Below are 25,452 nucleotides of genomic sequence, written 5' to 3' on the forward strand. Positions count from 1 at the left end.
GAGGCAGTGCTTAGGTTCCTGGTCACCGGTCAAGGGCAGAAGTATGGGGGGAGGGCCAGGCTGCTGCGCAGACCAGGAGGTCACTGGACAGCTCACCAGGCTTCCACGCGGTGCTGACTCTCCCCGCACAGCAGCCTTCCCGCCAAGGGCGCTCTTTCTCTCTCCTCAAGCTTTCTTTCCTCACTACAGTCTCAAACACTAAACACTATGACCTACTTCCTGGGTGGGAGCTTTCCCGGTGAGGGTCCGAGAGCCACTCAGCATCCCTCATGGTAAAGGGAGGTGAGGCGGGACTCTACTTCTTGGCTCTCACCCCTGGTGTTTCACCTCTCCTTTCTCACTGTGTGGAGGATTCACACATCAGGAGAAGCCAGTGCCCTGGCATCTGGGGTGCAGGGTGCATGGTGGCCGTAGGAAGCTGCAAAATCGGGGTGCCGATTCTATGGAGGTGAACCCCTCCAACCACAGAGGACTGACAGTTGGCTTTGCTCTTTCCTTACAGATCTTCGGGTAGCTCGCCCAGGTGGATCTCCTGGCTGGGTGAGCTGGTTTCGTTCATTGCTAAGGATAACACCATAGTGGGTCTGAGTCTTCAGGGGCAGGGCCCTTCCCTCAAAGAAGGCAGATATCTTGACCACACTCTACAGTCTGATAAATATGTACCCTTGATCCTAAGATCTAATAAAGAGGAACAGCTCAGCTCCAGCCACCCGCTCTCTGCGACAAAGTGGCCCCGGTCAGTGCCTTGGATAGGAGGCCACTGGCATTCCTCTGTGAGGAAAGCACAGCTATACCCAGAAGTCTGAACTGGCCTAGCCTGTCTAGTGGACACACCAGAAACAGGGATTGTGAGTTAAGGAAATCCAGGCAGAAGTGAGGTTTGGCTCATGGCGGCGGGGGCGGGGTGCTATTCAGAACCCTCATCCTGGGCGGGAAGCGGACGCCAGGCCCCATTACCCAGGTCCTCCCCAGCACATGCAACCCTAGACCTCCACTAATGGCTTCAGAAGCCCTCTTCCTTCTCTTTTAGCTGCTCTTCCCACCCCACTGCTGCCGGAGCGCGTATCGATTTCATTAAGTCATAATTAAGCCGGACTAACAGGCCCCTCGGAGCCTGGGGGAGTTCGCAGCATCTCTCTAATGGCATCTACACCACCCGCCGCAGCTGCTGCCACCGCCCCCCCCCACCGCTCAGCAATGCTTACTGTCGGTGTACTCAACCACAAAGTCAGTTCCGGGCCCGAAATTGTGCTTCCAGGTGATGTTGGCCCATTTACTGTTGGGGAGCACCGTGACGTTCCATATGGACTGCCTGTCGGGGGCTGGTGGGCAGGTTAGAAGAGGGGTTAGTGGTGAGGGCGGAGGCAGCTCTGGAGACACACACATGTGCACACACACATGCACACACATATACACACGTGCGCAGCTCGGAAAGGGAGGACTCAGAAGAGGCTGTGCACGGGGCCCGACAGAGCTCCAAGCTGCAGCCTTGGTGGCCAGGCCAGAGGTCGCCATCCAGGGACGAGTGGGTGCAGTCAGGAGGACCTGTGAGTGAGGGAGAGTTGGAGATGGTCTGTGTGTCCACACAGGTAGGGGCAGGAATGAAAGAGTGGGTTTTGACCTATGCCACTGGAGGCTCGAACGTGGGCTCTTTCCCTTTTTAGATCCCTTGTCATGGATTGGAATGGGGCGGTGGAAGGGACCCGGAGAAAGCTCCGTTGGCCCACGTACGGACCGAGGGCGAGAGATGTGCCAGCCTCGTTCCCTTCAACCACAGACATTCTACAGGAAGGAGAGAGGGATCTTCCAAAGGCCCTCGAGAGTCGTGATGTGTAGGAAGGGCAGGACCAAAAGTCGGAAAGCTTTACAGGGCTCCTGAGACTGGAGGAGAACAGTAACCCAGACGGGTGACTCTGGAGTCCCTGTGGTCCTTCTTGGTCAGCAAGATCTTGGATTATGTGGAACAGGGCCTTGGACTCTCTGAGGAGACTTGGGGTCTACAACCCCAGGGTCCCAAGTAGAGAGGAGAGGTATGAACCCCTCTTCTCCCTCTCCTGGCTAGGTGGGACCCAAAGAAGGAAACTCCTTCTTGGCCCCCCACCCTCGAAGGTTCAGACACCAGAAGAATCCAGTTCTTTTGGCTTCTCAGCACTAAATTGTCTTTGAGGCTTGATCTCCATGCAATACGGAAGACATTAATTATCTAGTGCCTACGAGCTGGGAGCTACTTTATCAAAGCCACGGCACCATCTGAAACCATAGCCTGTGGACAGGAGAGTGGCACTAATCTTCAAGCGTAATCATTTTTCACGAGTCCCAGCAGTCTGATTACCCCATTTCCCAGCAAAGATTTAATAGTGGAGTACTAGCGTGAAGCCTTGTATTTCAAAGACTTTACAAGTGTGGCTCCTGTATATTTTATCAGCATGCAAGGGGGCACTGTCACCAACTCACTTGTCAAAAATAAATGAATAGAGTACGTTGGTGATGCATTTATTCATTATCTATTTGACACGTGACTGAGTCTGCAGGGCTGGGAAGTGATAAAAGATCTCTTGGTCTTCACTTCAAAGAAGTGCCTTCTCTACTACAACCTTGTCAGTTGCTGGTTGCCCCAGGTGAATATGATTCTTGTTAGGTGAGGGGCCAAGAAAGAGACTCCACTGATGGTGCCATGGGGCATTCTCTGTGGGAAGCGCAGAACACAGGCTTCTTTGCTCATCTGCCTGGGGTCTCCATTGTACTGGTGGCTTTTAGCCACCCCAAATCCCAGCTCCTTGGAATCTCAAGTTCTTGTGAGTGGGAATGAACTAGGAGAACTCATGATTTGGGAACTTGAGCTTCTTGCTCCTCAGCTCTGGGGCCTGGAAATAGCCAGAGAATTTGGGTTTAAACAGTTTGGCCACCAATACAATACTGACCCAAATCTGATGGTCTCAAAGGTAGTGGAGATTGGGGCACTGCTAGAAAAGGTGAAGTGATGGGGAAGCAAAAGACTTAGAGGTGGGAGCTGGGGGAAGGCAGTGCCATGTAGAGAGACCTAGATACCGACCGCTAAAGAAAATGTTCAAAGAGAAAGACCAGGAAGAAGGGCTATCAATTGCTATAAAGAACAGAAAGCGTGAGAGGAAGTATGGATTGTTCTGCCGAGTCCTGGAATGGGAGAATTAGGGGGTATCCCTTGAAATTTGAAAGAAACAACTTAAGGACAAATAAAAAGTCCCATTTCACCCCGAAAAAAGTAAACTTAGGAAATGTGGTCCTAAGGCATAAGACATGATAAAGATGAACGATCATTTAAAAAAATCATGGATGACAGAGCCACTCTGCTGCATTAAGGGAAGTGAGGACGTTTGAGGGGTGTCCCCAGGCTCTAAGGATAAGTTCAGGGGCACGGGCAGGTCCTCTGCGGTGTCTTGGGCAGTTAGAAGTTGCACATGAGAGTCCATGGGGTTAGTGCTATGTGGTAGCAAGGCCGACCTCTCCAGAGGGCACGTAACTCTGCTGGGGAGCAAGATCCAGTCCCTTCTTCATCCTTTGTGCATCTCCTCTGTGACCTCACAGCATCCATGGGGACACAGAGCCCTGTTACAAGGTAAAGTGCCTCCCTGTGGCCCCAAAGAACACCCATCTTTGGTGGTAGCTTCTAATAACCTGCCAGGCTTCTCCTCAGCCAACCCTTTCCTAAAGCCCGTATTGTTTAAATTCTAGATATTGTATCTTTAAAGCAAATCGGTGTTTTCAAGGCCTGAAGAACATAGTGTCAGTTATGTATCCCTTGTCCCCTTAGGGCTCACGTAACTCCATGTAACTGAATTAAAGATGATACTCACACTCCTCTTGCCTCTTAGTTGCCTGAGTTAGGTGTTATTTCTTTGCTCCCACCAAAAAGCCCGTAGACCGAGGGAGTGTGGAGGCAGCCCTCCCATCCGGGACCCAGGGGTCCTGCCTGAGGAGGGTGGGCCTCTGTCATCAAGGATCTGAGGCTAGAACGCGGCTGTGGAGCCACGGAGGGCCACCCAAGGTGGAGAGCGCCTAGGGGGTGCTCCATGCCCCCAGGCTCCCGGACTGGGAATCCCTGTACGCTCTCCAGGTAGAAACAACCGGAGGTGTCGGCCAACCGCACCCCAGGCCCGCCCTCGTACGCGGGGGGCCTCCGGCGGAGGGACGGGGTGCGGGGACAGTGGGCAGTACCGGATTCGGGCATCTTAGTCCCGGAGGTGGTGGTGGGAGGCCTCTCCGTGGTGGCGGCGGCAGTGGTTGTGGTCGTGGCGACGGTGGTGGTGGCCACAGTGGTAGGTGCGACACTTGGGATGGTGGGGACTGTTGTGGCTTCGGTGGTGGCAGCGGGGGCGCCCGTGGCACCCACCGTGGTCGGGGGCCACGTGGGAGGAGCTGGGAGGGAAATGTAAAACAGCCACGTCCGGTCGGTCCGGGCGTCCCCCAGCCGGGACTCGCGGCCCCGCGTGCAAGGCAGGCAGCCCCGGGGAGGCGATGGGGCTCGGGGACCAGAAGCCTCCCACAGCGTGACGGACAGGGTCGGACGGGTCACAGTGAGAGAACACAGCCATGGGCCAGGAAGAGAATGAAGCCCTGTGTTTCATTTTCTTCTCATGGTCTGTGTGGCTCGAAGCACCCAGCATGCACCCCGCCCAGAGTGAGGGTGAGGATGGGTGAATCGCTCAGGCCCCAGAGACGGCATGGGGTCCCCGGCCAGCACCACCCAGACACAGGCCAGTTAGCAGCGCTTGGGTCCAGCCCTGGAGCTCCCGCCTTGGAGGGGGGCAGGTGGTGGCCGTGTCCTGCAGGAGCACTGGGAAGACTCCCATTCCCAGCCATTCAAGCCAAAAGTACTCTTGTTCACAGCTGCTTGAGTTCTAACACCCCCAAACCCAACGACAGAGCGAGAAGAGTCCCTACTCTGTGGGTCAGCCTCCCAGCGGGGTCTGTGTCTCCTGTCTCACTGTCTGCCTGTCCCCAGGCTCTCAGCTCTTGTCCGTGGCCCTGCCTCTCCTCCCTTCTTCCCTGCCCAGTGATGCTCCTTCCTGCAATTACCCTGCTCCACCCTAACTCCTCTCTTCCGAGGACATCTGGGCTCCAGGGAGCCCCAAGTCCTTTCCCTTCACATTAAGCCGTGGGATGGGCACTAATGGAGTCGCAGTGTACTCTGTTCTCGGTAGCTGGAGAAATCCCAGGACACAAGTGACACACATTTGTGGGCCTCTTTGTTGCGTAAGTCTTCGGGGAGATTGGTTCAAATCTGTGCCCTTTCTCACACTCTCGTCTCCCACCCAAAGCTACCCGGGGTGTCAGTCAGCCCTACGGGGCTAAGTCTATCCGTGTGACACTGTCCCCACAGGCCCGCTTTCCTTCTACAGAAGGGTCGTGGAAGCTAACTGAGGGCGGCCCTACTACTCTCTAGTTCCAAAATTACCGAAAGCCGAGAGGATGACGAAGATGGGGGCAAATCTGGGAGAGGCAGAAGGCAGGGACGTTAAGACATAAGAAGATACCTGTAAACCCCCGAGGAATAGCCACATCCCAGCCCTATCTCAAAGCTTCAGAAGTTTAGGAAGATAAGATCCCCAACTGCCCAGAAGTGGGCCAGGGCAGGGAGGGAGACAGAGAGCTTTCTCAGGGGTGGGGGGTGAATGAAGAGACCCGAGGCCTTTTCAATAAGAGCCTGACCAACAAAGGCGCTTTCATTCCCCTGGGTCTCCAATATTATAAGTCCCCACAGAGAAGGAGGGAGTGTTCTGGGATCCCAGCCGCTTCCCTATTCGCAAGATCAGAGGCGGTACTGGACACTGAGGGTGCTGACCACAGAAGTCACATTGGGTAGCTAGCTACGTCCCACGCATTCCAAACATTCCTGGGCAGGGTGAAAGCAGACTGCACTCTAGTCCCTATACCCCAGGCAATGCAGACATCAGGAAGGTGTGGGGTGGGGACAACTCTCCCTGTCAAAGTCACTGTTCAAGGATGTATTAGTGCAAGGCGGCCCCAGGCCTGGAATGCCCAGTGCTATAAAAGCTCCACACGAGGGAATCCACCTATCCCACTCACCAAGACAGATAGACAAACACACAGAAAAGCCAGAGAGACACACAGGGCAAAGGTCAGCTCTCTCCCAGGCCTGACTCCTTGCAGCTCCCGTGGCCACGGACACACATGGGCTTTTCCCATGCTGCTCTGTGCTGCAGGAAGGACTTTGGAGAGGCTACCTTGCCCCTGTGGGCAGGACCTGCTCTGACTTGGCTCCTTATCAATGGTGTATTTTCTAATCATTTCTGGCAAGTACAATGTTCACAGGGCCCTCCTTTTCTACGACTATTTAAAAGGCATCACCAAAAAGCTTTGCGGGGGGGCGGGGGAAACTCTTTTGGAGTTAAAACCATCCCGCTCTGTGTAGTGCACACCTGGGCAGTGGTGTTACATTTCCTGGGCCCCCAGAATCAGTGGCATTTCCCCGCAAAGCTATACACACTCTCACATGCCCCTTGGTTCTCGTAAAGCGGAGACACACACACTACACTCCCACAGGCCCACAGCTAGGCTCACACACGCTTCCCTGTGCATTCCAGTGAGCAGCCCTGGGAACAGAGATGCTAAGAGAAGCTAGGTTAGGGTGACTTTTCTCCTGGGCCCTGCTGGTCAGAGACAATAATGGGAAATGACTCCGAGGCTGCTTCTCAGTCTTGCCCGTCCCCCGCCAACGGTCCCTTCTGCCAAACGTGCCAAGAAGGAAGCATTTCTGATGACGGCCACCTAACTGCTTTTCCTTCAGCTCAGCGGCCACATTCCAGCCCTATCTCAAAGCTCCAAAAGTTGAGGGGTATCAGTAAGAGGGAAACAGGAGGCAAGGAGTGGCTTCCCTAGTGCCCTCCCATTGGAGTCACTGTGGAGGTGGCAGCCTCAGCTGGCTGAGGTCACAGATGGAAAAACAATGCTCTCTCTGACCCACTCATTAGCGGTGTCTATTGTCCCATGGCTGGACAGGACAAGAGAGACAGGGAGACAGGGAGACAGGGAGGGCAGAGGCGAGACGGAAAGGCTCTGAGTCAGGGGAGTGAGTTGTTGGAGGCTCACATAGGCGAGAGGGGAAGGCAGGTTTCCATGGGGAAACTGTCCGGTGCTCAGGTCACAGGGGACCCAGAGGATTTCATCCCCTGGGGTGGGGTTTGGGTAGAGGACAGAAGGGGACAAAGGGCTTAGAGACAGAGAGGCTCACAGGCTGGACAGGCACGTCGCTGAGCTCGGATGTCATCTCCAATTAAAGCAGGAATTATGGGCTGGAGAACCACCCTGGTCAATGATCGATGGAGAGCACCTGCCTGGCAACTGAGAGGAAGCCGGGGGTTGGGGGGGGGTGGGCACGGTGGGCCTGGAGCTGGAAGCACAGCACCCCTACCCAATGGCCATGTCAGCCTAATGGGTTACCTCATGCACACTGGAAGGCACCCCAGCCGTGCCTGAGGGTTTGCCACCAGAGTTTCAGGGAACGCCACAGAAGAGATGGAGAAAATTGAGGAGAGAGGACTTGTCTTATTCATCTTCCTGACCCCAGTACCTGCCACGGAGCTGCCCAGCAAACATTTGCCAATCTGAGTCACAGAGGAGGCCAGCAGTTTCCAGACATTCCAAGGTGGAAGGTTCAGTCCAAAAATGGCCACATGGCGCATGGACTACCCTGGCCAAACCACAGATGGCCAGGCCAGATGGGCAGCCATCCTGAGAGGCTACAGACACGGGTGCGCGAGAGGGATTATTTTCAGCGGGTAAAATATGAACAGAGTAGTGTGGGGAAAAAACTCCCAGGCTCGGGGAAGAGGAGAGGGAAGGGAGCAGTGGGCTGGACAACAGACCCACGTCAGAAATGTCGAACCTGGGCTCCATTGCTTGGCACCTGCAGATTGTGCAGAAGGTTCTTGAGGATTCACAGCTGAGAACAGCCGAAGCCATGAGCACATCTCATTTACGAAGACGTGCACGGTGCCTCTACCGCCATGTCACAGGGAAGCTGGCGCCCAGGAAGCACATTTGATCGAGGGTCAGCGACCGTGCACACATGGTGCATGCCATGATGGGCTTGGATCTTTTCTAAATGGGTGGCAGAAGGTGGGGGGTTTGGAATGATCACCTCTCCCTCGCAGGTGCCACTCATGAGAGGGGCAGCCCAGGCTGGCTCAGATGCTCGCTGAGCAAGGCGGACTCCCTGCTACCCGACCCACCTGCCTTGGGTCCCAGGGTGCCAGAAAGGGGGAGGCAGGCTGGGAGCTGCTTGACCAATGAGCTTCCAGAGGATTCTCTTGGTGTCCTGTGTCTCCACCTTCTATGTTCACTAAGCCTGCTTAGGCTACCCTGAGCACCTGCTAGAATAGTTCCAAAGAGACCCATGTGCCAAGTTGCATCGGAAAGCCAGGGCAGCCCCTGGAGTACAAGGATGGCTTTCTCCACAGTCCCCAGGCCCAGGACATCTCTCTACTTCATATCCCAGCGGAGGTGTTCGGGCCCTGTGGGGAGGCACTGGGACCCACCAGCCTGGTGATGATGTGGAGGGGGGATGGGGAGCTGGAGGGGTGGGGACACGGAAGGATGATGACTGCGCACCACCCACAGATCTGGCAACACAAACACAAACTGAAGGAAGCAGGGTGTGCAACAGAAATAGAATCAACCTAAAATGGGGGCGGGAGGAAACCAGATCAGGCAGTCATCTTCATAAGCCAACCCTCCGGTTCCTCACCTGCTTCTCAGCCCTCCCTGCTGCCTAGAGCTTCTAGTGATCCCCTGCCCCCTAGCCTTTGCTCTGCCAGGGTGAGCCTTGCCCTCAGCATCGGTGGAGGACAGGGGAAGGAACCCTGGGGTTCCCTGCCTAGCACCTCCAGCTTGAGGATAGGCCTTCTGCGGTGACACACCCTTTGGTGTCCTCGAACCCACAACATGAGGGCTTGAGAGGACTGTGATCAGCAGGCCATTTCCTAAGCCGGGACCTGCCCGCCCACTCCTCACTGCTGCTATGCATTTACCTCCCAGACCCCGAGAGTGGAGGCTGTTCTTCATGCTGAAGACTCTGAGGAGCTGGGTTTCTAAGGGGCGAGGGAACAATCAGCCCATGGTGCCCACTAAGACTCCAGGTCCTGGAGCACCTGGCCCTATCCAAGGACAAGCTCACTCATGGTCACTGACCAGAACCCATGGTAGATGGCAGTGCTGGTGCTGGGCCCCCATGCAGCAAGCGTGGTCAGCATGCACAGTGTTGCACAGTGTGCTCCCCCATAGGTCACCCTTTCAGGGGATGGCAGCCTGACCAGAAGACAGGAGCCAGCTCCCTCCACTCATGGTACAGCATTCCTTCAAGGGGCACGGCCGGCCACCCAAGGGCTGCAGATCCTTTCTCTGCGCTCCGAGATGTCAAAACTAGGCAAGGGCCCAGGTCAGTCCGGGGAAGGAATCACTCGGCTTCCAAGAAAGCTGCAGGTGCAGAGGCTAGGTCTGGAGCCCATGTGTGTGTGGGGGCCCCTCCTAAGCCATCCGAGGGGGGCCAAGAGTATGTGAAGGGAAGAGGGGGAGGGTCTGAGCTCCTCTGGTCCCGTCCTCCTCATACATCCGTCTTGACAGTCTGGCTTCCCAACCCCTGAAAGGTTAAGTCTGGAGCATGCTTTCATCCCGAGCTTCTCCCTCCTTCTCCACCCTGGCTGGGCTGGGCTCCACCTGCATTGTCCCATGCCATGCCCATTACCTCTGCTGCTGGTACGGTACCTGCAGTTGGAGTAGCTTCAGAACACAGCGCCCAAGATGGCCAGAGAGAGGGAGAAAGGATGAGAGAGGGAAGACAAAACAGAGCACAGGTGAAACCACAGGACAAGCAAGCAGAGAAGCGTCTGGCTCAAACCTGACCCAGACAGTGTGGCCAGGTACTGGCTACTGCCCTGAGGATGCTGACTGGTGTCCAGGGTTTGTGGTCAGCTCCATGGGGGGTCTGGTATGTTCCTACAGAAAATTTTCCACCCGGATCTTGGAGACCTTTCTAATATACTCTGATTCTACCTCCACTCACAGACTATCATCTAAGGGGTGGCCGTAGGGACGGTCTACCTAGAGTGCTTTTGTTTCCAGGTCTTTCCCCAAGAGTGTGTCCTTCCATAGCCGGGCTGATCTTTACGAGCAGGCCGGGTGACCTTTCAGGGTGCCAAGAATTGAGGGCAGAAGGTGTAGGTGGCATAGGAGGACGCCAAGTCCAGTCAAAAGGATGGTTCCTGTATCTTTGGGGGAAGATGGTGAGTAGTGTTGGGGTGGATGGAGGAGGGGCGAGCATATTTCGTGAACCCTCTCCCACACCATCTCGGCCTTGGAAGGCCCGGGAGCTGTCACAGATGGCAGGCCTTGAGGTCCCTGCCTGGAGGGTCTGCTGCCCAGTTTTTTCCCACCAGCTGTACTTTATGAAATAAGAAACCCAACTGTGGATTGGGAGCCCTAACAAGAATCCCTGAATTTAGTGCAAACCCCTAAATGGAGAAGAAAGTCTCCCTTTGTCTTCTTGTCCCCTGGGGCCCCAGAACGTACCCTGTGGTGGTCACTAGGCTGGACAATGGGGTACTTGTTGATCTGATGTTCTGTGTTGGGCTCAGGATGGGGAGGGGCAAGAGGCTCTCTCTATGTCTCTCCTTCTAGAATTAAGGAATCAGAAAGTGCACTATCCCCTGTCTGGCCAGGCTTTTGGTAAGAGGCATATTATCAGCCACTTACCCAAAGTCCCCCAGCCCTAATAAACTGCCCGAACGCCCAGGCGGGTTGATGAGCACACTAGGAGGGGAGCTTATTGAGTGGCTCACGCCTGGTTTACAAGACCAGAGAAGGACCGTTAGCCTTTTTCTAGTTTCTGCCTGTCCCTGCTCCCGCCTGCCTCAGCACCGGCCTGCCGGCCCTGGGGGGCTGGGGGAGGCAGGGCTGGGGAGGGGAGGCAGGGCAGCTCTGAAGCTGAGCTGGGAGCCCCGGCAGCATGACTGGCAGCGCCAGTGAAGGAAGCCCTGAAGCTCTCCTGGGGTGGGGAGGAGGTGCTCAGGAGGTCCAATCTGGGCCAGAGTCAGGCCGTCGGACCTCAGCCTTCTGGGACAAGCACCGCACAGAGTAACCTGTTATCTGCTTCTAGAATCCCAGGTCACACTGCCTCTTCCCTTGCAGAACGGACCCCTCCTCCGCCCAGCCTCTGCCCAGCCACTGCACCTGCCTCAGCTAAACCTAACATTCCTCATGTTGAACAGCAAGGAGATACTCTTGTGGATGTCTCCTCTTCTAGACCTTATCCCTTGTTTTTGGCGCAGTGTCCAGCACCTCATGTTGCATGTGCTCCGGAAATGGCTGTTGAATACACCACTGCACCTCCGAAGAGGCAGGGGTCCCCTCCTTCGGTAGGGCGCCTGCCAATATCTAGGCTTCTAAAGCCTGGTATCGTGGAGCTTCTGGGCGCCAGCACGGGTACAAACGGGCCTGGAGTCCCCCCTAGTGGACTTCTTGGGCAGGCGCACGCCGGTGGGGATGCTCCGTGGCTGGGAAGATGCCAGGAGCCAAGAGCTGAGTGCATTTGCTCTTGGGGAAGCTAGCTTGGCCAGTGGCTGCTTCCCAACACCCCCCCTCCCCACAGCCTGACACCCCACCAGCTCAGGCTGCAAGCAGGGACGACACATCCGGCTCTGCTCATGATACTGGCAGGTAGCCTCAATCAAGGCTGCTTCCCTCCCTCCTTGGCTCCATGTGCCCTCGGGAGAAGGGAGCTCCCAGAGCCCTCCCCAGGCACCCTTAGTAACCCTGCTGCCCCTCTTGATGGGCGAACACTGCCGCGATCCTCTGAAGTTCATTAGCACGTTTACCTCGCACATGCTTTCCCTCATGTCATCTCTACTATGGACTTAGGCTCTATTTCTAACCCCCCGCCCCGCAGGAGGACAGATGATAGATGTTGGGTAGCTGGGCAAGTCAAGGCAAAGTGGCGATCAGGTCTGACTGCAATCGTCTAAGAAGATCTGAGTTTTCCAGATACATCGTCAGCACCTACCTCTCAGCATAGGAGATGGGATCTCTTGTATCCTACTGGGGGGCTGGAGGACCCGCAGCCTTATTTTCTCCCCATCCCAGAAGGCCGTCTGGCCAGAAGGCCAGGTCAGGGTGTTTCTCTAGGCATCGGAATTAGCCGGGACCTTCCACCCCCAAGGCTGCTGTGATGCACCTACCTTCGTTCGGGGGTGCCGGTGACTCCTCTGTGACTGCTTCCCCAGAGCCCACCTGCGTCCTGGCACTGAGGGTAAAGCGGTAGCGCGACACGGGGTCTGCTCTTCGCACCGTGAACTTGGTCTGATTGGGAGAGAAGTTTTCCACTATCTGCTTTCCTAATTTGGTTCCATTAACTGGGGAGAGATAGGTAAGTGAAATTGAACTTCAGCAGCAATTGACCATGGTGGGTTATATAATCTGCAGCTGGAAGGAGAAAGCCTTCCAGTGGAGCCTGCCCCAGGGCCTTAGTGACCCGGGGGGATGGGAGACTGGCGTTCAAGGGCAGAGACCTGGGCAAGAACTTTCCAGCTCTTCAATGACACACCAGTGTTAAGACTTTTTCACTGATCTCATTATCTCCAGCTCACTGCAAAGTTATGTGGCTGATTCTGAAAGATTTAGTTTATAATCCCCAGGCCTTTTCAACAAGGACAAAAGTTTTGAGGTCCTTTCTTCCTTTCAAACAGAACTAGGGCAAAACCACTAGAGCTTTTGATCATTAATGCCTCCTTTGTAAAAGGCCTGTTCAGTATACCTCAAAGGGGGACAGTCAGGTCCAGAGATCATTCAGAACGGCATATAAGGACACAGTTGGCTACTAAAATCGTGAACAACACAACACCTGGCCCTTTGAGCTTCCCAACAAGGTACAACATCGTCTACTTTAGAGGCTTTTCAAATGTAACCACACTCATGTCCTCGCAGGGTGACACTAAGCTCTTTCAGTGAGGTCTTCCCTACCAAATCCTTCTAGATACAAGCCGCCTTACCATAAACGACACCTTATTTAGCGCCCCTGAGTGTTGTGTGAATTCCCTTGCATGTAGTCTACCCCATCGGATGAGGTGCAAAACTGTCTTTCCTAGACTCACTTGTATGTGTCGGAGACTCTAAGATCCTCGAGGGGCCGGGGTTGAATCCCTCATTAGACCAGAAGTTCCCTTTGTCTCACGGACCAACTAGAAGCTCCCTGCAGAAGGAGCTGTGTCAGGTGAGCAGGGGGCTGGGTCTCACCTGCCTCCCCTAATCCTCTGGGGAACTTTCTCCGTGGCACCTCCATCATTCTGCACCCATAGGCTTTCTACCTCGATTCCTTAGTGAAAGGGTGAGAATGGGGTTTCTGAATCCCGGATTAAGAGAAAGAAGGGAAGAACGTACAGGCCACGTATTTGAGAGTGTATCCAATCAGGATCCCATTGGGGTGTTCTGGATGATCCCATTCCAGGTTGATTGTCTCCAGGTTGGGCTGCCGGACTCGGAAACGCCTGGGGGCACTGGGTACTTGGGGAAGGAGGAGAGGGCAGGGGAAAAGAGGGGGAGGGCGGAGGCAGGATGAGGAAACACAAAAAAACAAAGCACAAGTATGAAGGCATTGACCTCGGGGCAAGCCCCATGCTGGACAGCTGCTAAGCCAGAATCCAGGAGAACCACAGGGGGGGCCAGAGCCCTTTGCCCCATCCAGGATGCTGTTCCCCTCACCCTGTTTAGGACAAGCATGGCTCAGACTCCGTTTAAATGGGGAAGAAATCAGTCAGGTTTGCCTTTAGCAACTACCGTGGATTCAGCACACGTTAGGCTCTGCCCCTGCAAAGATGCCTTCGAGCCAGCAGGGAACCAACCAGAGCTGTGGGCACAGAGGATGTGGTTCCCAGTCCTCAGATGAGGAGTCTCACCCTGGGGCCCAGCAGCAGGCCCAGGCTTCCGGGCTGAGAATGCGGGGTTCAGGGGTGAGGAGAAAGAAGCCCAAGATGGAACTCATGGACAGAGCACCAGGAGCAGGGGCGATGGGGAGAGGCTGGAGGTGAAAAGCAAAACAAGGGAGCGGGACAGATAGGAATAAAGAAAACAAGAGGGAAGAACAAAGAAGGAGGAAGAGAAGAAAAATGGGGGGAAAAGCGGTTAAGAAGGGAGGGAGGAGAAACAGAAGAGGGCAAAGCCAACGCCGGGCTGATAAAGGAGGACGTGGTGAACTTCACAAGTGTCTGCCTCCCAGGCCCCGGGGGGACCTGGAACCAGCAGCAGGCAGGGCGCCCCCTGCAGGGCTGCCGCGCACGCGGGCCAGCTGTCCCAACAGAAGCTTCTGGATCACAGTGCAGAGAGAATTCTGAATGAAGGTCCTGGGTGCTGGGGAACAAGCCGGGTGCTTCTGGTGGTCAGGGTGACCGTGCTTCGGCCTCCAGACGTGGGGGTGGCCCGGGCTCCCGCAGTGCCCTTGGCGGGGGGTGGGGAGGGAGAATGCCAGTCTGCTAGCCCATCTGGAATTTTGTCAGCAGGCGGCCCAGGTCTTCTCTTGAGATACAACGTCCTGTCAGGACAGGCCACCCCGGTGATGGGGCACTCTGGGAATGGCAGGAGCTGCTCGGCTCGCAGGACTTCAGCGCCTTGGGGTCACGCAGAGGTCACCTTGTGCTGTCGGGCCCAGGCCCGATGGCGCTGCTCTGGACCCACCTGGCTGTGCTGCCCTTGTCCTGCCCCACCCCGAAGAGCTGCAGGCCAGACCTACCTCCTTCCGGGGTGGTGAACTCCTTGGTTTCACTGCGAGGCCCGTCGCCTCTCCCATTGACCACAACCATCTCCAGCTTGTAGTTACTGTAGGGGAAGAGGCGGGACACCACGCCCCGGGGGCGGTCACCAGGGAAGCTGGCTTGCTGCCTCTTCTGAGACACCCACAGGTTCTTCAGCAAGCTGCTCTCCCTCCAGTAGTAGGCCTTCGGGACAGAGGCGGGGCCGGTGAGGGGTCGGGCAGGCGGAGCTGGGTTAGTTGTTAGTGCCCGTGGTGGTAACTGGTCTTCGCTTTGCTTGCCACAGGCTCCAAGTCCCGAATGCCCTCAGCAGCCCCGCCTAGGGCTGGGGGAGCGGCCCGAGAGGCCCTGTTCATTAGCCCCTAGCGAGGACCAACTGACGTCAAACAGGAAACAGGGGCTTGGGGTTCGATCATTTTCTGAGCCCCATGAGCTCTCTGGGAAATAGGCAAGTTGGCCAAAGTTACTGATGGAGCGGACACTTATTTCCAAGCTGGGGAACAAGGGTCCAGGCATGGAAAGCTCTCTTCTGGGCTCAAAGGCTACATCGCCTTGAGTTGGATTAGTATGGTTTAGATCGGCAGTAGGCAGGAGTTGAAAAGGAACAGGTTACCCTCAGAAGTCTGAATAGGGGAGTTGATTTAATCCTTTGAAGTCAAACAGTTTCTTTTAAAATTGTTTGAAGACCTTTAGAATGGGCTAGACACATGTCCAGGTCAGTGGACACCAGGCTGCCTGGTGGCAAGAGCTTGGATGGGATGGCCTTCAGAAGGTGGTGGTGTTAGGGGTAGAGTCGAGAGAGTTTGGGACACAAGGTACGGTTAGCAATATGTAAGAAGGCCCAGGTCAGGCTGCCATACCAGCGCCACCTGGGCCTCCAACAGCAAAGGAAGGCGGAAGTCCACACTTAAGAAGGGGACCCCTTAAGAAGCGGACCCAGTGGGAGCTTTAGCCAGAAAAATCTCCAGGCAAGTAGGTTAAGGGTGCAAGTGCTGGGGAAGAGCTCATTCAAGTGTATACATCTTCTTGCCTTCCTTCCCCTACCTACCGAATTCCCATCCCCAAAGAGACTGATCCCCTCTATTCTGCCCACAATTGTCCATCAGCCAACTCTCAATGACCTCTAAGTCACAGAACCTGCAGTATCCCATGCTTACGGCTGCCGTCACTTCCCAGACAAGTTTTAAATGAAGCTACGTGTAAGGGAGAGCCTAGAGTGGCCTGGTTTTCTCTCCCCCTTGCCTGCCTCAGCTCGCCCTTGCCAAGAGGAGAGATACGTGAGCAGAAACTGCCTGCAGGGAGACCAGGAGAAGCCAAGGGCCTCGATAATCCATATGCCAGGTAATCCGGAGTTGGCTGCGACAACAGGGAAGATGTTTACACCTTTTGGTGGCTCTGCCTGTTAGTGAAAGTTTCATGAAACCAGACTGGGTGAGGCAAGCAGCCCAGTGGGGGCCATTAAGAGAGGGGAGGGGTGTAGCTCAGTGGTGCCTCAACACTGCTCCTAAGATCCATGTGTGTGTCTGCTCACACATGTATTATGAGCATAACATGCCATATACAGCATCAACCCAAACCCACCACCCTCCGTGTGATTTTCTGCTGAGTAGAATCTCTCAGCATATCTGCTGCAGAACACACCTGGATATATACAAATAATTTTTTTTCTGGGTGTATTTTTGAACAACTAATACTAGACATCATCTTCTTGAATCTACTCTGGGTCCAACAACTATCCCTAGGACCCCTTCCAAGTAGCCTATGGCCCGCATCTGCTACCCCCTTGCCCTGGTTAGCAAGCTGGGTGGTTAGGCGGGGCTGAGAGCTGGTTTCCTCACTCGGTACTCTCTGAGTTGGCCCTGCACCGTGTCGGGGTAGACGCGGTTCCACTGAAGGCTGATGGCTGTGCTGTTCAGGACTCGGATTTTAACGTCAGTGGGTGCAGCCCTGGGATCTGCAATGTGTTGGGACAGAGAGCTAGTTAAGCAAGCGGGGCTGGCCCCTGGAGTCTAGGGTCTCCTCACACTTGTTCTCTGCTGGCTGGTGCCTCCACCCCACTCTGGACACAGGGTACTCCATGAGGGCAGGGGCTAGGACTGTTCCAGGAGATGGCCCTTGGGGGGAATGGGGGAAGGGCCGGACAAAAAGGCGGCCATCTGGGTGGGAGGGATCGGCCTCCATGTTTAGAGGGCAATTATTTGCTATCCTCCCAGCTGGGTAGCCTCTGTTTGCCCTTCCATCCCATGTGCTACCCTTCTCCACCTGCTCTGTGTCCCAGCAGGCTGCCCTCTCTGGACTGTGTGGGCTGGCCCCCTGTTCACAGGTCCACGGATGGGTTTGCTCAATAGGTAAGGTCAACAGGAGGAGATGGAGGGTGGGTACCTAGTCCCTGGCCGCCTCTCTGTGGGGCTGCAGGTTGGCAGCATTGCACTTTGTTACCCAAGGTTCTACCCCTTGGTCGTGGGGACTCCCCCGTCTGCTGCCCCTTCAAGGCTCGGAAGGTTGCACTGGGGTCCTGCTGTTGTTAGGCCTCTGGGTGGTTTCTGATACCTTGCTGTTTTCCCTCGAACCCTGTCCTCACATTAGAGATAGTCCCCTTTGAGTGACACTCATTTCCCACCAGGACCCTGCAGGAAACGTCAGCTACAAGCTGAAGATGCCCTAACCTCGTTCAGGAGTGGGTTCCGATCCTTGACTCCCTGAAGAGGGAGACCCACGCCCTCCCCCAGAACGGATTCTCGCCCCCATTTTCTGCACTCTGCTGCAGAAGAACTCTGCCCCACCCCTCGCATCCAGCAGAGCACAGGCCCGGGGCGGACGGCAGGTGCCACGGAAACTGTGGGCGGGTCCACGAAGTCCATGACTAGACACTGCTCATTCCATACTCACCAGCTGGTAGTTCCTGCCAGTCTCCTGTCTGGAAGTGTTTGCCACCACAAGACAAGGAGCAGGATGGGCAGAGAGTCTGCTGATACCACCCACTTATTTGCCAGTGGGTCCAATCCATAATCACCTCCAGGAAAGCAGTGCATGGGGCCCACCCCTCACTTCTTCCCGTCTGTCATGCACAACACGGGCCCTACTCCTAACCCCGGCATTGGCCTTTGCAACTCCCTAAGACTCTCCTCTTCCTCGCCTTCTGGTCACCCCATCCGCCTAAATGATCTTTTCTTGGGTCACCCTGACCGGGAGGAGCTCCACTGACCCTCCTGCTTCGCTCAGCAGCCTACTGATCGATGTGCCGGGAAGAGGGAGGCTGCCACCATCTTAAAAGCCGGGCAGATACTTCCACATATGTGCCCAGAATCTTGTTGATTTGCCAAGGCTAGCCTCCAAAGAACTTCTCTTTGTGTGCTCAATTCCAAGGCTTAAGAGCAACACGGGGATGCCAGCAGGTAGCTGGTCTGGATCATTCCAGTCTGGGGCTCTTCTCTATTTCTCCAGGTCTCCCCTGGGGAGCCAAGGAGGAGTCTGGCCTGTGGCCCTGCTTCCTGTGGAGGAGTCTAATTATGGCTCTTTGGGAGGGACAGTCCTGAAGTCTTGGCACTAGCAAGGCTTGGCATTAAGGTAGATTAGAAGGCCTGGCCTCTGTTTTCAAGCATTGGGTAATATTGGCAAGGGTGTTCCTTTGCAGGGTCTCTGTTTTCACACCCGTAAAATGGGAGTATTGGACCAGGCGATGATTGTTCAGTAATTCTAGCTAGCGCTCGGGTGATGCCATTTTGGCTCCTGACATTAACAGGGGCCTGTTTGCCCGAGGTCACCATAGGGGATTTCTCTTTCCTGGGAACCGGCTGTCCTCCCAGGATGTTCTTGGCAGTCCCATGACCCACCCTGAGGTTCCTGGTCTGTGAGGCTGGCTTTGTGCAGCCCGGCTGTGAGGATCCTTGCTCGGGGACGGGGGAGGGTACTCACAATCTTCCCCGGAGTAACCGATGACAGTGTCTGGCTCAGGGCCCTTCCCAAAGTCATTTTCGGCCTGGACTCGGATCTCATAGGGCACATAGACAGGGGTCTGCCCCACCACGTAGCGGGAGCCCCATACTGTGACGTTGTTCCACGTCTCTCGAGTTTCTCTCCGCCGCCACTTGACGATGTAGCGCAGGTTGGGGCCAAAGGCGGAGGTGGCGTTCATGGGCTGAGCAGGGAGAGATTGAGGGCAGGGGTGGAGCCCACACCCACCCACAGCCTGCACTCTCCTTCTGTGCCAGGCACCCTGCCCCGATCTGCCCAGCACTGGCCCCCTTGCAGCACTGGGAGAGCATGCCACCCTCACACTGAGTCCCCCGAAGCCCAGAGTCTTATGAATTCAGCAGCCTGTAGATTTTCTGTGACAAAGGCTTCACCCGAGACCTAGTCACTCTGACTCCCAGAGCCACTGACATTTGTAAGTGCACAGGGAGCCAAAGATTTATTTTCAACAGGACTTTCCTGTGACTGATCGGTAAGCAGAACAAAACAAGAAAATCACAGAATATTCTTTAACGTTGGAGAGGGATGAGTTTTGGTTTAGCCACAGCATGCTTACTGCCAATGGACTCAAAATTCCAGAACTGGCTTGGGTTCTACTGAATCCATGCGTGACTTGTCCTGTCCTGCCCAGCAGCTAAGGGTGGGTGCAGCTCTGGTCTTCATTGCCTAAGGGCCTAGTCCCCGAAGCCATCCTCTAGGCTGTAGACCAGGAGCAGGTCCTTGCAAGGTCCTGAAGATGAGCCCTGGTGTCTTGGATCTGGGCTCAGCCCAGCTACCCAGGCTGCTGTGAGACTGGGCCCTCACAAAGATGGGGACAGCCATGATCCCACACGTTGTAGCTCCCTGCTTCTCTGTTACTCATGGCGACAGCACAGAAATGTTAGTATTTCCATGGCTGAATGTGCGTCTCTCAGACTTGGAATTGGTTTAGAAAAAAAGTCATTTTGAGACCACGTATCCCAATTCTGGTTTGGAAAACAGTCAGTGAGCCCAGATGAAGATGGGAATTTTTTCAGTCCTGGCCCAGAGAGAAGCTTTTACATCCTCTCGTTCATTCCTGGACTAAAAGAAAGCCTGCCCTCAGAGCAGCTTGAGTGCTGGTCTCCTCTCTACCCCCAACCATCTCCAGTGGGAGGACCCCAGAACACACCAACACTAGGCACCAACGTTTAGGCTAAATCTTTTTTAGACCCCTCCTTCCCCTAGAGAAGTCCATTTTCGTTTGCTGGTACTCTCTGATTTTGCCAGACTGGCTGTCTATGTTCCTCGGTCACCTCTGCTCCCGTCTCCTGTCTGAAATCTTGCTCTTCGACAATGCTCCTGTTTTGTCCCTGGATGTCCGTGCAGAGAGTGGCCTTGGGGGCTCAGGGGTGTAAAGAGCAAAAGGACTCCCAGGTGCTCAAGGCCAAGAGGACAGGCCCATTGAGAGGTGGGCTGGGAGGGACCCTTACCGTCCACGTGATCTCCATGTTGTTCTTTCTGGTGCCTTCTCCCCTCACGTCGGCGGGATTGGACTCGGGGGCTGGAACCCAAGGGGACGCAAAGTTCAAGCCCGATGTGTGTTGTGGGCACAGTGAGCAACTTCCCTCCCTTCTAGCTGACCAGCCCCTTCTGTGGCTGTCTTTCCTCAGCATCTCTCTGCACACTATCCCCTAGGCCACCGAACTCGTTCTTTGGTTTTCTCATGAGGAGGATGTGCCTTCCTAAGACGGAACTTTTCCCCCCTCCACCAAGCAGGGCTAATTTCTTTTGAATTTTAATCCCTCACTAGACAGCATTTATCATAAGGCTTTCCATACTTTGGGTGGTCCTGACAGCCAACTCAATGTGGGTTAATTATCCCCTTCATGGATTATCCACTAAATAAGTTTAATACCAGACCGGTTTATCCCCAGCATTCATTTTGGGGGAGCAGCTCCACTCTCAATGGGCTGGTATATTTTCGGAAATCTAAGGAAAAGAAATCTGCCATAACACCAGCTTACATATTTCTACTGCAAATCTTCGCCATAGCACTTCCCTTTCAAGCAGATGACCAAGAATTATTAAGGCTATTAGTAATAATAACCACAGTTAGTGTTGGCTGGGTGCTTACAATACGCCAGGCACCACGGGAGGTACCCAAACAGCATTTTCACACCCAAGCCTCCCGACAGCCCCGTGATGGAGGCGGTGTTGCTATCATTCCCTGTCTTAGAGCTGAGGAAGCCCGGCCTTGGAGCGGTTAAGTGACCCGCCCACGCTCACGTGGCCAGGAACTGGGGGAACTCAGTGGGGCCTTGGGGCACCTGGCTCCAGCACGCTGGCCGTCAGCCCTCGGGTACTCACGCGCCCCGCTGGTCCGGTAGCGCTCGGAGGGGAGGCTGGGATGGCTGCTGCCCACCTCGTTGACGGCAATGACCCGGAACTGGTAGTTGACATATGGGGACAGCTGGAGGACGGCGGAGTTGACACTGCCCGGGAACTTGGAATGGTCATGCCAGACCCCGGGCTGGAACTGGTCCTCTTCAAACTGGACGACGTAGTCTGAGTGGGCAAGGAAGACAGTGCTGTTTGGGAGCTGAGGTAGCGGAGTTCTGCAGCGTACTCCCGCATGGTTGCCGCTAGTCTTTACACTCTCCCTTGGGTGGACAAAGGCACAGGGAGAAGTCCTCCCCGGACATGGAGAGGGGAACCAAGGCCTGCATGTGCCCTGCAAATAGCCCGGGGCACGCGTCAGGTGAGGTGGGAGCCGGACCAGAAACCGGGGCAAGGCCTCCGGCTGCTACCACAAACCAGGCTGCCATCCATCCCTCTTTTCTGGACTGAGCGCAGGGCCCCTGGCTGACCTGTGATGGGGCTGTTGTTATCATCCCCTGGGATCCAGGTCAGCCTCACGCTCCTCTCGGCCAGGTCCGTGAGCTCCAGGTCCCGGGGTCGGTCTGGCCGTCCTGGGAGCAGAGGAAGAAGACACCACGCAGGACTCCCCAGTTAAGAGCCAGCCTGTCCCTGTGCTGGCCCCAGCCTTGGACACTGCCCTATGACAGGTCCCCGACGGGCCGAGGTCAGCACCCGCAGGAACCAGCCCTGGCCTGCCTGGCAGGGTCAGCACAGGGACCACCCCATTCCCTCAGGGAGCTGAGGAAGAACAAAGAGGAGACTTCAAATTCCACCACCCCCAGAAAAGCATGAAAGGACGTAGGTAGGGCACAGAGAGAACCAGGACCAACCCATCCCATTTCTGTGGCTGTTCTTAGGGGGTGCGCATTTGGAAAACACTGCCCTTTTCATGAGACCCATGCTTGCCACCTGCAGGGAGGCTGGTGAGGAAGTGCGGGATTTGGTCTCATCTTCTCGGGATGATTACCTCCTACTCTATGTGCCAAGGCTTCGAGGGGGCAGGAGCCCAGGGGCGTGCTTGGAGCTGAGCAAGGCAGACCAGTTAGGAGCATGGGAGGGATAGAGGCAGAGGACCAGGCCAGGGAGGACATAGGGACTTAGAGTTTCAGTGATGGACAGCAGGATAGAGGAGCCCCAGCAAGCGTCCAAACAGGGCTGGGGCAGCACCTTCGGGGGCTCCAGTCTCACTGGACTTCCTCAGTGGGTGTAAGGGCCATCCTGGCCTGGGGATAAGGCCACCTCACCTGTGCCTAGTGGGGTACGTGGGATGTCTCCCCATCCCGGCTGCTTGAACCAGTTATTTTGGTACTCTGGCTGGCTACTGGGAGGATCTGGAAGGTAGGTCATGTGAACCCACATCTGTGTATGTGTGCACGCGTGTGAATGCAGACTGTGAAGGGGTGTGCAGCAGCAGACTCGGGGAGGCTGCAAACAAGACGGGCCTACAGGTAATCTGAAGTGAGTGGGCGTTCCCGACTGGACCTCCATATTTCTGAGGCCAAAGCTGGGGAGAGAGAACAGGCCCCCACAAGGAAGTGTTGAGTGCGGCCAGAAGTAAGGGATGGGATGGATCGGCTTCCAAGGACTTCCGAGCCCAGCCTATGAAAGGCGCAGGAAGCCCGAGTGGGGCTGGCAGGGCTGCGAGGTGAGGGGCGCGACCCTTGAAAGGAATCAGATTTGGCAGCGAGTGGCCTCCACACGGTACGTCTTGTCCTGCAGCACCTTCGTCCTCAGACCCCACCCCCCAGCCACCTAGAGAGGGCTTTGGCAGGGGTCCTGTGATTAGTATGAATTACCTTTGGGCAGGGCAGCCAAACGGTTAGTTGGAGTGGCCTGATCAGCTGCAAGGTAAGACGGGTTATCCAGGTTAGCAAGTTATCCAGGGTTACAGGTGTTCTAGAAGGATGGGAGTAGGTGGCCGAGGGTTGAACAGCTGCCCCGAGCAGAGGTGTACTGCGCACAGCTTCACCTTTGCTTCCATGGAGAAACCCCCTGTGCTTCCTCCACGGCTGGCGGGGTGGAGGGGGGGACTTGTCTCCTCCCCATCCCAAAGCAACTGTGTGCCTGGGACCGCCATCCCCAGTGACCGTGCGCTGCTGCCACCGGAGAGATGGAGTGTACCAACGGTAATGGCAACAGGATGCCCAGAGAGAGGACAGAGGTGAGGAGGGCACGGCAGGGGATGTGCGTCCCTGGATGGGCAAGACTGTCCTCCCCTGGCGTTGGGATGGCTCAGTATTTACAGTCTGGCTTAGACACGGGCAGGACATGACAGAATCAGTTTGCTCAGTGCAGAGCGCCCTATAAAATCCCATCAGGAAACAGGAGCGGGGTGGCAGAGAGAGGGAGGCTAGCCGAGGGTGCTGGCGGGACAAACTCAAAATGCAGTCTTGCTTCAACAATGGGTTCTTTTAACTGGTACAGAGGTCAAAATGATCACAAGAAGAACCCCCGTCCACCTTCCCTCTCTCGCTCACCCATCCGTTGAGGATTTGGGCAAGTTTCGGGAAGGGGTGGGGTGGGGGGAGGTCAGAGCATGCGTGAGCAGCGGCAGTTACCTAACACAGTAAGGTGGGCCTTGGCCAGGTCCTGGTCCAGCTCAGTGCTGGCAATGCAGGTGTAACTGCCCTGGTCCCGCTCGGCCACACCGAAGATGGTCAGGGAGTCGTCTTCCTTCTTCATCCTGCAAGGGCACCAGGGAGGGGTTGGGAGGAGGGCGAGTGGGCCGACAGCGGGGGGGTGGGGGGGTGCCCTGGGCACTGCCTGCTTTCTCCCTGGAGTGGGGATGGCGAGCGAGACGGCAGCCACAGCCCCTAGCAGGGGCCACGAGTCTCCCTCCCAGTGCTTTGAGAGAGTCATGGTCTTCACCGTTACCTGGAGCACTGTGGTGCTTGACGGAGGGGAAAAGGCAAGTGGGTGAAGCAGAAGCGGCTCTGACTCTGTTCACTGTCCTCAAACTCCCTAGTGTCTATCCTCCGTGCCTTTCTTATGCTGTGCCCCCCTCCCAAATCAAGGCACAGTGAGGTCCACTGCCCGAAAGGCAGGCTGGTGTCCCTCCTCTTCCCCTGCTTCCAGCTCCCCCTTCAGCCCAGGCCAGTCTGCGCACCCAGGCTCAGGCCAGATGTCCTGGGCTCCTTTGAACTGTCTCCTGTGGAGGGAGGTGGGCACCACAGAGCACGGTGGGCTGCGAAAGCTGTGGGTACCCACTGAGTGCAAGGATGCCTGCGCCTGTCTGCAGGGTGCACCCCTGGAAAAGCCAGATGAGCGTGCAAACAGCTGCTCCTTATGCCAACCTCAGGGCCCTGCACCACCAGCCCCCGAGATGTGAGGGGCTACGACAAAGAGCCCTGCAGAGGGAAAGGCTCGGACCAGCCCTCCCCATCACTGACTGCACATCAGAGACACCTGTGGGACTTTTAGACACGATAGGTGCCTCCCCTCCCCCCACATCACTTAAATCTGGACAAAGGAGGCCGGTGTGGTCTAGTAAAAGCGTCCCAGGTGCCTCAGCTGAGATGCCCCACTAACACCCTCGTGGCCGGCAGCTTGGATCGGCCCTGCCCTCTGCTGGAGAACAGGGGCACTGCAAGCGGGGCTGAGGCCGGAGCGCCAAGGGGACCCGCCAAGGGGACCCGCCAAGGGGACCCCGCAGCAGAAGAGGAAGGGAGGAGGAAAAGGGGTGAGGGGAGAGGGGAGAGAAGTGAGGGAAGAGAGAAAGGAGTGGGAAAAAGAGGAGAGGGAGAAGAAGAGAAGGAGAGAGGCAGAGAGCACGCAGGGTGGGGGAGCCGCTGGGTGCCGCCGCCACCTCCGCAGCAGTTCCTGGGGGACACGCGTGATGCAGGCTCCCGGTCCCCGGGTTCCTTCAGTGTGTCACCGAGGACAAGGGGGAAGAAAACGGGCCCAGACTCGCGCCCGGAAGAGAGAAGGAAAGAGCGGAAACCTGTTTCCAATGTAGAGAGGCTCGTCGTCCTTCAGCCAGGAGACTGTGAGCTTCAGGGAGGGGTCGTGCTTCACCCGACACTCCAGCTGCACTGTGGTGCCCCTTTTGGCCACCTGGTCCTCAGGCATCCGGTAGATCCTGGTGGGGTCTGTGGAGAAGCCGAGGGAGCTCATCACTGGCATGGCCTCTGCCCACCACCCGACGTGGCCACATGGCACGACGCACATTAGACGGGCCACGGAAGGTGGCAGAAATAACGTTCAGTTATATGAATGGTGGCGGGGCGGGTGTGGGCGATTCCAAGGAGGAAACAATCCCCAAGTCCTTTCTCTCTGGCTTGGGAATCTATGATGTCCTTCCTGGGCTGGT

The 25,452-nt window shown here is 56.0% G+C and overlaps 1 protein-coding gene across 21 annotated transcripts in view; it reads right to left on the minus strand.

Annotated features, from left to right (window-relative positions):
* NFASC (neurofascin) overlaps positions 1–25,452 on the minus strand; it is a 178,077-nt gene that overhangs the window by 18,371 nt on the left and 134,254 nt on the right. For 10 of the 21 annotated variants that reach the window (XR_003523066.2, XM_027611555.2, XM_027611553.2 and 7 more), the window contains 14 exons: positions 25,084–25,231; positions 23,702–23,826; positions 22,940–22,984; positions 21,593–21,694; positions 21,093–21,290; positions 20,216–20,286; positions 18,708–18,930; positions 16,631–16,746; positions 14,774–14,978; positions 13,429–13,551; positions 12,231–12,404; positions 9,763–9,777; positions 4,195–4,395; positions 1,206–1,322 (listed from right to left, as the gene is read on the minus strand). Coding sequence is in view for 20 of the 21 variants with exons in the window: in XM_027611555.2 (XP_027467356.1) it covers positions 1,206–1,322; positions 4,195–4,395; positions 9,763–9,777; positions 12,231–12,404; positions 13,429–13,551; positions 14,774–14,978; positions 16,631–16,746; positions 18,708–18,930; positions 20,216–20,286; positions 21,093–21,290; positions 21,593–21,694; positions 22,940–22,984; positions 23,702–23,826; positions 25,084–25,231 (1,863 nt within the window). In the remaining variant the exon portion in view is untranslated. The remainder of the gene's footprint in view (positions 1–1,205; positions 1,323–4,194; positions 4,396–9,762; positions 9,778–12,230; positions 12,405–13,428; positions 13,552–14,773; positions 14,979–16,630; positions 16,747–18,707; positions 18,931–20,215; positions 20,287–21,092; positions 21,291–21,592; positions 21,695–22,939; positions 22,985–23,701; positions 23,827–25,083; positions 25,232–25,452) is intronic. The other 11 variants (XM_027611561.2, XM_027611566.2, XM_027611570.2 and 8 more) reach the window with 8 other exon arrangements.

This window comes from Zalophus californianus, chromosome 10 (assembly GCF_009762305.2).
Source record: "Zalophus californianus isolate mZalCal1 chromosome 10, mZalCal1.pri.v2, whole genome shotgun sequence".
Lineage (NCBI taxonomy): Eukaryota > Metazoa > Chordata > Mammalia > Carnivora > Otariidae > Zalophus > Zalophus californianus.